At 46.5% G+C, this 10,558-nt stretch overlaps 1 protein-coding gene across 2 annotated transcripts in view; it reads left to right on the forward strand.

The window, feature by feature from the left end:
* Nucleotides 1-1,676: 1,676 nt before the first annotated feature.
* The window catches only part of LOC101344671 (zinc finger protein interacting with ribonucleoprotein K-like), a 13,163-nt gene continuing 4,281 nt past the window's right edge, over nt 1,677-10,558 (forward strand). Inside the window, exons 1-4 of one of the 2 annotated variants that reach the window (XM_023741259.1) lie at nt 1,677-2,058; nt 2,700-2,738; nt 5,382-5,508; nt 8,636-8,700. In XM_023741259.1, coding sequence (XP_023597027.1) covers nt 2,026-2,058; nt 2,700-2,738; nt 5,382-5,508; nt 8,636-8,700 — 264 coding nt within the window. In that variant the 5' untranslated portion in view covers nt 1,677-2,025. Of the gene's footprint in view, nt 2,059-2,699; nt 2,739-5,381; nt 5,509-8,635; nt 10,497-10,558 lie in introns of those variants that run through there. The other variant, XM_023741258.1, reaches the window with a different exon arrangement.

The raw sequence follows: 10,558 nt of genomic DNA on the forward strand, positions 1-10,558 counted from the left end.
ATAGCTCACTTAAAGGAAGCCTTCCACCACAAAGCACCATTGACATCCCTGTAGACAGGGACATCAACAATTTTTCCCCCTTATTTCTAGTGAATCATTTAACATCTTAGTTTAATTTTCTTCAAGACAGTATTTAATTATTGATCAATTTCTCCTTTTTGATGTGGGTTCTATATTAAAGCTGGCTCCTAATTCATTATTGCCTTTCTGAGAAATTCTTCACCCATTTTTGCATTGGTGCCATTCCACCCCCTTTTTTTTTTAAATTATGGTGAAAATATACATAACAAAGCATCTAATTCAATAATTTTTACATGTATACTTCAGTGACATTGATTGTACTCTTCAATTGTGAAACCATTCTCCCTATCCTTTTCCAAATTATTCCACAATCATTAACACAAACTCAATGCCCCCTAAAAACCAAAAAAACCTATTGTGGTTGAGTTGATCCTGACTTATAAGGACCCTATAGGACAGAGTAGAACTGCCCCATCTGGCTTCCAAGGCTATAAATCTTTATGGAAGCAGACTGCCACATCTTCCTCCCGGTGAGCAGCTGGACCGCTGAACTTTTGGTTAGCAGCCCAGCACTTAACCACTGCTCCACCAGGGCTCCTTCAATGCCCAGTAAACCAAACCAAACTCATTGCCGTGGAGTCAGTTCTGACTCATAGCGACCCCTAGCAGTGGTTAAAGGACTTGGCTACTGAAACATGGGTGGTTCAACCCCACCTGTGGCTCTGGGTGAGAAGGATGTGGCAGTTTGCTTCCTTAAAGATTTACAGCCTGGAAAACCCTATGGACCAGTTCTACTCTGTCCTATAGGGTCAATATATAAGTCAGAATTGACTGGAAGGCAAAGGGTTTGGTTTGGTTTATCTTGGTTATGATGGACCTCTGTGCAGAATTTTTTCGCTTGTCCCTGATTGAACATACTGAAACTCACGAAATGAACTCTAAAGGTTCAGGCTACCTGCATTTAAACTTCAAGATAATGATTATTACGTTGAGTTCTGAATGGACACACTTTGAGTCTGAATGACTGTACAGAGTGATATATCCTTTTGGATCTGTAGCCTTTGAGAGCATCTGATATATTTTTAGCCTCTGGTAGGCTGCTGATCTTCATGAAGTCTGAAATGTTTCCAAACATTTCGCCGATCAGTTGAAGACAACATGCCCCAGAAATCTCCGAAAAACTCCTTTAAGTAGGAGCGAAGGATTCCCCTGCCTTTGGAGACAAAACAACAAACAACCCACTGACATGGAGTGGATTCCAACTCATAGCAACCCTACAGGACAGAGTAGAACTGCCCCATAGGGTTTCCAAAGAGCTGATGGCGGATTCGAACTGCTGACTTTTGGTTAGCAGCTGAGCTCTTAACCACTGTGCCAGCTGAGCCCTGTCATTGGAGACAGAGGACACCATGTCCCAGGGCTCTTAAAGTTGCCTTTAGGGTTCTGTGGAGCCCTGGTGGCACAGTGGTTAAGAGCTTGGCTGCTTACCAAAAGGTCGGCAGTTCCAATCCACCAGCCGCTCCTTGGAAATCCTATGCGGCAGTTCTACTCTTCCCATAGGGTCGCGATGAGTCGGAATCGACTCCAAGGCAATGGGTTAAGGTCGCTGTACCTGCAGGCAGGCCTGCGGAGGCGTCGCACTTCTTCCTCGACTCTACAACTGTAGAAACTACACTACCCAGAAAGCTCTGCGCGGAGTGGCGGCAGCTTTGAGCCAATGAAAGCCCAGAAGAGAGGCATGTCCTCTCGCGCGTTAGGGCGGAACATCCGGCGTCTTCTTCATCGCGGTCATTTTGGTTGTTCTCAGATGTGTTTACCGGAGTAGAGGCTACGGGTATGTCGGGTGCGGACCGGGCAAGCGTGAGAGGAGGCGTTGTCATCAATGCACAGAGACGTTTGTGAGGCTCGACTGTGGCGTCGCCCAGTGACCGCGCCAGGACCGGGCTGGGGGCTGCCTTCACCAGGTCCCACCCCTTTCGCCCGCCGCTCCGCCCACAGACTTCGATGGCGGCCGCCGCGCCGAAAGACCTGGCTCAGGTAAATTCTACGTTCTGCAGGCCCTCACCCATCCTTACCCCACCTCCGAATCCTAAAGTCCCAAATAAGGGGCGCCTGCTCATGTCACTGCAGCCCAGGCCCCAGTGACCTGGACAGTGAGGCAATTGTAGGTTGGGGTCTCATTCTGACAACTTGTGTGAATAGGTGTGGGAGAGTGTTACAGGCAGAGACACCGGTACGTGTAAGTGCTTGCAGGTGCGACACGGCGGGGAGTATTCGAGAATCCTGGACACCGTCTTACGTTTTCAGGGAACATAGAATGGTAGGAATCAAGCCTGGAATATTAGGCTGAGGAGTTTTACCTTCATTCTCTAGACGCTGTGCGCCGTGGAGGGTTTTGAACAGAAGAGGAACATGATCTGTATTATGCCTTTAAAAACTTTCCAAAAGGTGCTTATAGGAAGAACAAACTGTAAGAATTAAGATAAGAGTGAGGCACAGGGAGGTTCAATCCTTGTGCAAGGTGACACAGCTGCTAAGAGTCAGCACTGAGAAGTGAGACAGAGGTTAGGCGGTCATCCCGAGGTTACTGCTCCAGGGACCGGAGGTGTACAGGGATGCTTAAGCCCCTGGAGTCCTGCCATGGTAACCTGCCTGTCATGATCTCCCTCTTCCCACAGGTTCCTGTGACTGGAAAAGCGCTTATGGAACCTACACAGGTGAGTGGCGGGTGTCCCAGGCCTCATTGTTCCTGACCCCACCCATGTAGTCTTTGAGATCGTAGTGTCTTGGGACCCTTCACCTGCCACTCTTCTAGCTTTGGGCCTGGGGATCCTGAACAAACCCCAAGTTTGGGGTACTAAGTTTAGACCAGGGGTCATATAGAGTGGTTGATATTGTTACAGCCAATGGAATGAGGTGGGGAAGGTTGTCCCAGGCTTAGGTAACTGTATGTGCAAATGCTTGGAGGTGTTTTAATTTGACCCAAAGTGGATGTGTGGGTGTTGTGGATGGTCTCTCAGGTGCTGCATGAGGAAGTGTGACTCATGTAGGAAAGCTGGTGAACAAGTAGAATTTATTACTCACAGATTCCCACAGAGGAAACTACAGAATGCCTGACGAGGGGCCACACAGGGGGTAACACCTGGGGGCCAAGTAACAAGCTGGAACTGTAGGACAGGGCTAGCAGGGTGGGAACTCGGTTAGCCCATGGTTAAGTCTTATTGGTAAGTTTAAAAGTTTCTAGTGTATTAGTGCAGGAATATGGAGAAATTTTTATCACAGGGACTTATATAGGACATGGCAAGGAGTAACCACATTCTGTTGATGAGAGACTGGATTACAGGATATCAACAAGGTATCTATCACAGGAAAATGTATGGGCATAGGTAGGAGGACTAGTAAGAGACTCCAACTGTTGAGAGAATGTGTGACAAGATAGCAAGGGCCAAGTTGGAAAGTGGATGAAAGGGCAACTAGGAGGAATTAGGGGATGCCAAGGCAACAAATTATGTAGAGCACATATTGGGCTAAGACAGGAGGTGAAGTTGAGCTGCAGTGCTCAGGGAACCCAAGATTGCCCTTTTTTTTCTCATAGGAAGAGAGGGCAGGAAACAGGCTTGGAATGGTTTCCTGAGAAGTTGAGTGTCTATTCTGAAGGTGATGGGACCAGTGGGAGTTACGGAGCAGAGGAGGGAGGTGATCTGACCCAGGTATCATCAGGCTCCCTTTGGCTGCACTACAGAATGTGGGTGTGAGTGGAGTGGTAGGAAGACCAGGGAGGAGGCTACTGCAGTAGTCCAGGTGCATGTTGATGGTTGCTGGACCAGTGTGGAGGCCATGAAAATAGGAGAAATGGTTGGTGTCTTGATCTGATTTTTAAGTAGGGCTGCCTGGATTTTCTGATTTTGAGGGTGAGATGTAAGGTAGGACTCAGGGATGACCCCAAGCTTTTTGTCCATCAAGGGAGATAGAGAAGTTGGTAGTAGGAGTGACTTTTATTGGGAATCAAAACATTTGTTTTGGGCCACGTTAAGAGTATGAGTATGTCAGAATAATGAATTGAGGTATTAAGTCGATAGCTGGACAACAAATAACGGAACTTTGGAGAGAGATTCAGGATGGAGACATTTCCAAAGGTAGTGGCCAGTGTGTGGACCAGGATAGAGCTGTAGATCCTGTTTAGTAGGGAAAATCTGGTCATAGTGGTAGTACTGATAGCATGCCAGGAAGGGGAGGATGGAGGCTGAGGACCCAGCTGCTTGGATTCGTCTTTGTGTGTGGTGTGTGTCATAGACACAGGTGAGGGAGAGAAGTGGCCATGGGAAGGATATAGAAGAGAGGATGATCTGGCAGGTGGCTGTGACTTCCAAGGGATGAATGGTCATGAGATAGATGTGGTTTAATAGAGGCAAGATGACAGGCCAGGGTTGATGCTTATTCACTGTGCTATGGGTGCACCAGAATTTTGTTGTGACCCTTGTGGCCTGGTGTGTTTTAGTGTTGTGGATTAGCTCTGGGCCACAAGTGGTCATTTGGAAGGGCCTGGGTTCGAGGACCACTGATAGCTGGCTTTGATGATTAGGTGGAGAGGAAGGCTGTGACTTGTGTGGGGCGGCAAGTACAGCACAAGCGAAAGAGGACCAAGGGTATCTGAGATCCACATGTGGTTCCAAGTGACTGAATTCAAAGCAAGGAACAAAGGCAGTTAGGCCTTCACAGCAGTATTCGGGGCTGCCTCTGTCAGTAGGGACTCCTAGAGGTCTGGGGTAGTACTGAATTCTGTTTGAATTTGCCAAACACTCTCTGGATGCTATGTGCGCAATAACTTGTGGGGAGTCCAGGGAGATGTTATAGTGGGGGGCAGGGAGGGGAAGAAGGCTGTTGGAGTGCAAAGTGGGAGAGAATGTGGGAAAATATGTGGTGTGGAAATGGAGAGGAGTGTGAAATGATGGCCCCAGGGCCCAATTTTGGGGACCTAAGGGTGAAGGGTCAGCCCATATTTGGTTGTGTCTGGGAGGCATCATCTGGGATACCCGAGGGTATGCCCAGTAAGAGCATAGCTTGGATTAGCTCTGGGCCATAAATGGTCATTTGGGAGGGCCTGGGCACGTGTTCCTGCATGTCAGGCCTAGAGCATTGATCTTGTCTATCTGCCTTCCTGCCTCTTGGTGCTGTCTGCTGGTAACAGTCAATGGGATCATGAGGAGAGAGTGGGCATCAGTGGCACCAAGACCTAGTATCCCTTCTTAGGTGTGAACTAGGGAGAAGAATGAGAGGAAGACAGGTGTGTGGAGTGATAAATTTGGGGTCCTGAGGAGAGAAGCTAATCATGGAGTGAACTGTTGTCCCTGTCATGGCAGGGCAGTGTGAACTTTGAGGACGTGGCTGTGTACTTCTCCCAGGAGGAGTGGGGGCTGCTTGATGAGGCTCAGAAGCTCCTGTTCTGCGATGTGATGCTGGAGAACTTTGCAATCATAGCCTCCCTCGGTAAGACCCTCAACACCCACCCAAGTGTCCTGAGCTTGTCTCTGCCTTTCGTCTTTTCCCCAGAGACTTATCTGTCCTACAGCCAGACCACAGGCTCTGCTACCTTCCGTACTTTCATGGCGTATTGTCTTAGTTATCTAGTGCTGCTGTAACAGAAATACCACAAGTGGGTGTCTTTAACAACACACATTTTCTCACAGTTTAGGAGGCTGTAAGTCTGAATTTGGAGTGTTGGCTCTAGAGGAAGGCTTTCTCTTTCTGCTGGCTCTGAAGGAAGGTCCTTGTCTCTTTGAGCTTCTGCTCCTGGGCAGTCTTCGTATGACTTGGCGTCACTATTCCCCCATCTCTGCTCTGCTTCTTGTTTAATGTCTTTTATATCTCAAAAGAGATTGACTCAAGATACACCCTATACTAAGCCTGCTTCATTGACATGACAAAGATAACCCATTCGCAAATGGGATTATAACCACAGGCATAAAGGTTAGGATTTACAACACATATTTTGGGGGTCAAAATTCTGTAATATTCCACCCTTTCCCCCCCCAAAGTTTATGTCCTTGCCACGTGTACAGCATTCACCTCAGCACATCATTCCAAAATTCTTAAATCCATACCCAGTCCAAAATCTCATTTTCTGAATCATCTAAATCAAATATGGGTGAGATTTTAGGCGTATTCTATTCTGGGCCAAAATTCCTCTTCATCTGTGAACCTGTGAAATCTAGATTATAAGTTATCTGTTTCGAAAGTACAGTGGTGAAACAGGCACAGGGTAGACGTTTCCATTACAGTTGGGAGAAAGTGGAGGGAAAGAAGGGATATTGGGCATCAAGGAAGTCCAAAACCCAGCAGAACAATTTACATTACCTCTCAAGGCTTAAAAATAATCCTCTCTTCTCTGAGACCAGTTTGGCAATGGCCCTACTGTCCAGATGCTGGGTGTTGGCCATGCTCTCTGTTTTCTGGGTGGAGGCCCCTTGGCCCTGGGCTTCAGCTCTGCCTTCCAGGCCTAGTAGGATGGGATCTCTGCTTCCTTGGCTTTGGGCAACCCCATTCTCCTAGTCCATCTGAGTGGTGACCCCATTCTCTCAGCCACAGCAGGTCCTATTCTTCTGCTCCGTGGGCATGGCAGCCCCATCCCTCTGCTTTGGGCAGCAGTCCCATCCCCTTGGCACACCTTAACGGCAACCTTACACTCTGGAACCGAGTTGGTGGAACCGAGCTAGCAAATATCTGACTCTGAAACCTAGCAGGCTGTGGCTCCACTCTTTGAGATCCTGGGTACTGTGGCCCTACCCTTTGAAACCCCAGAGGCCATGGCCCCACCCTTTGAGACCCAGGCAACTCTGTTTCCCATTCTTTTTCCAACAGTTCTGCAGATCTCTGAGCTGCTCCAGGGATGATCTTTTTCGTGGAGGACAAGAGATTTAGCTCCTTTGGCCTGTTTCCTGCCTGTAGAATTCCAAGAGACAGACAGCATTCTTTGCATTTGTTCTTTGTCCCTTTCAGTCGAAGCTGATGGGTTTTCCTCTGTGGTAGTTGGTTATCAGTCACAGGCTTAATCTCTTTAAAAAAAGATTGCGTAGCCACGTCCTTAGTGAACATTCTATGACACGTGTCCTTAGTTTGTACAACAAAATTTTCCAAATCTTTAAGTTCTGTTTTAATTTTGCACAGTTCATTTTTAAGTCCATCTCTTTCCTCTTGCATTTTACTATAAGGATTAAGGTGAAACCATGCAACTTCCGTAAGATCTAGCTTAGAAATCTCATCAGCCTGATATCCAAGTTCATCACTTACAAGTTCTACCTTCCACCAAAAATTTAAACATACCAGACAAGTTCTTTGCCAGTGTGTAAAAAGCATTGCCCTTCCTCGATTGTCCAATCACATGTTCTTCATTTTCTTTTAAAGCCTCACCAGAAGCACATTTAGCGTCCCCATTTCTAGGAACATCCTGTTTCTGGCGCCATATGTATTCTCTAAGGCAGTAGAGACTTTCTCTGTAGCTCTGCTCACTTCCTTCTGAGCCCTCACCAGAATTGCCTTCAGCATCCATAACTGCCAACTGTTTCTTCGAGGCAATCTAAGCTTTTACTATTAGGCACGTTAAAACTCTTCCAGCCTCTACCCATTACCCAATTACAAAATTGCTTCCACATTTTAGGTATCTGTTAGAGCAGCATCCCACTATTCTGGTACCAAATTCTGCCATAGTTATCTAGTGCTGCTGTAACAGAAATACCATAAGTAGGTGGCTTTAACAAACAGACATTTGTTTTCTCACAGTTCAGGAGGCTACAAGTCCGAATTCTAGGGGTAGACTTTCTCTGCTGGCTCTGGTGGAAAGTTCTTGTCTCTTTGAGCTTCTGCTTCTGGGCAGTCTTCATGTGGCTTGACATCTCTCTGCCCCCCTCTGCTCCCTTGTTTAATCTCTTGTATATCTCAAAAGAAATTGACTCTAGATACACCCTACACTAATCCTTCCTCATTAACATAACAAGACAACCCATTTCCAAATGAGATTATAACTACGGGCATAGAGGTTAGAATTTACAATTTATATTTTTGGAGAACATAATTCAATCCGTAACACAAAAGTTCTGTGAGTGCCAGGGCTGAGCTGTGTGCACTGTTCTAAGCAGTGTATTCTGTAAGTAGCCTTAGCACCTGCTGCTCAAAGTATGCAGAGAAAGGTCTGGGAGTCTGGAAATTTACAGTCAGACTTAATGGAACTCACCTTTGTCAGGGTGACTGTGTCTGGATTCATGGCACTTCTGTGCTCAGGTTCTGCCTCTTCAGCTGACATTTCCTCATAGTTGCCTGTGACAGGAATTGCAGGCATTGTCATGGTCACTACTAGACGTAAGGTCCTCCTGAAGGTTGTTGGTAGAGAAGCGAGTCGGAGACCCTGCCTCTTCTTCCTGTGCTTCACCCTGTCTTAGTGTCCTTTAATCTCAGAGACCCGGTACTACACAGAAGCTCATTCCAAAAGCTGCCACCAGCTCCCTTGTTCTCAGAACAGTTTCATGGACTCCTCCTTGTTGTGTTTGTCGTTCATTTATGGTGGTACTCCCTTTTTGCAAGAAAGACAACTTGCATTTCATCAGCGTTTCTGTGCTTTCAGGTTCTTGGCATGGAACAGAGGATGAGGAGACATCTTCTAAGCAGAATGTTTCTGTAGAAATACAGGTCAGGACATCAAACGCAGGTTCATCCACTCAGAACACTCACCCCTGGGAGATGGGGGTCCCATTCTTGGAAGATATTTTGCATATGACTAAGCAAGCAACACACCCAGGGCAGAATTCATGCTTGGGTGGGGCTTGTGTGAGATGCTTCTGGATGAGAGCAAGTCTTCACCAGCACCAGAATTGTCACAGTGGAGTGAACCCCTTCAAAAAAGATATGGACGGGGCCTCATTTAGGAAAAGGTGCAGATTCCATGTGTCAGGGATGCCTCTTTCCTGTGAGGAAATTGGGAAAGACTTGCCGGCAACTTTGAGCCTTCTGCAGTACCAGTCCACTCTTAAGAGTGAAAACCCACCCAGCAACCTTGAGTGTGGGGAGGCCTTTCACAGTGGAAAAACACTTTGCAAGTGGAATAAATGCGGGAAATCTCCCAGCCACAAACACACACTTGTTCACCACGAGAGCGTCTGCACTGGAGAGGGGCTTTATGAGGATAGCAAGTGTGAGAAAGACTTCAGCTGCAGGTATAGACTTGTTCAGCACCAGGGAGTTCACACTGGCCAAAGGCCGTATGAGTGTAGTGAATGTGGAAAATCCTTTAGATACAAATGTTTACTCATTTACCATCAGAGAGTTCATACTGGAGAAAGACCTTATAAGTGTGAGGAATGTGGGAAATCCTTTAGAGATTCCTCAACCCTAATTCAACATCAGAAAATTCACACTGGAGAAAGGCCTTATGAGTGCAGCGAATGTGGGAAATGCTTTAACCGTAGATCCGACCTTAATAAACACCAGAGAAGTCACACTGGAGAAAGGCCTTATGAGTGCAGCGAATGTGGGAAATTCTTTGGCCGTCACTCCCTCCTTCATAAGCATAAGAGAATTCACTCTACGGCTACACCATATGAGTGCAGCAAATGTGGAAAGTTCTTTAGCTATTGCTCCTACCTGAATAATCACAGGAGGATTCACGCAGGAACAGAGCTATATGAGTGTTGTGAATGTGGAAAATCCTTTAGCCAAGGGTCCAGCCTCATTCAACATCAGAAAATTCACATTAGAGCTATGGCATATGAGTGTGGTGAATGTGGGAAATCTTTTAGCCGCAAATCTTTACTCATTTACCACCAGAGAGTTCACACTGGAGAAAGACCTTATCAGTGTGTGGAATGTGAAAAATCATTTCGCCATCGTTCAGCCTTCATTCGACATTGGAAAATTCACACTGGTGAAAGGCCTTATGAGTGCATCGAGTGTGGGAAATTGTTTAGCCGTAGCTCCCACCTTAATAAACACAAGAGAATTCACACTGGAGAAAAGGCTTTGAGTGTAGCGAAAGTGGGGAATCCTTTTTCTACAAATACAGCCTCATTTGACTCCAGAGTTCACATAGGAACAAAGGCTTACGAATGTGGAGAATGGGAAATCCTCTAGGCAAAGGTGAAACTTCATTCAACACCAGAGAATTCACATAGAAGCCAGGCCTGATGAGTGTGACAAATTGAAAAATCTTACAGCTTTGATCAAAATGTTCAGTAACGGTATTTGCACACTATCAGTTCTTTTGGTCTAATGACAAGATAGTTGTTCGTGGAGGCAATTAGCCACATTCCATTTCCTCCTATTCCTGACTTTCCTTCTGTTGCTCCAGACAGATAGAGACCAGTTGTGCCTTGAATGGGTGCTTGCAAACCTTTAAGACCCTAGACAATATGCAGCAAACTAGGAGGTAGAACAGAAGCACTAAACATGTTATGCCAATTAATTGGGATGTCTTAGGAAACCATGACCCTAAACCCAAACCAAGGAACCAAATCCCGTGAGGTTTTTGGTTGTACATAAGCAACCTCAGCAG

This window comes from Trichechus manatus, unplaced genomic scaffold (assembly GCF_000243295.1).
Source record: "Trichechus manatus latirostris isolate Lorelei unplaced genomic scaffold, TriManLat1.0 scaffold00176, whole genome shotgun sequence".
NCBI lineage: Eukaryota > Metazoa > Chordata > Mammalia > Sirenia > Trichechidae > Trichechus > Trichechus manatus.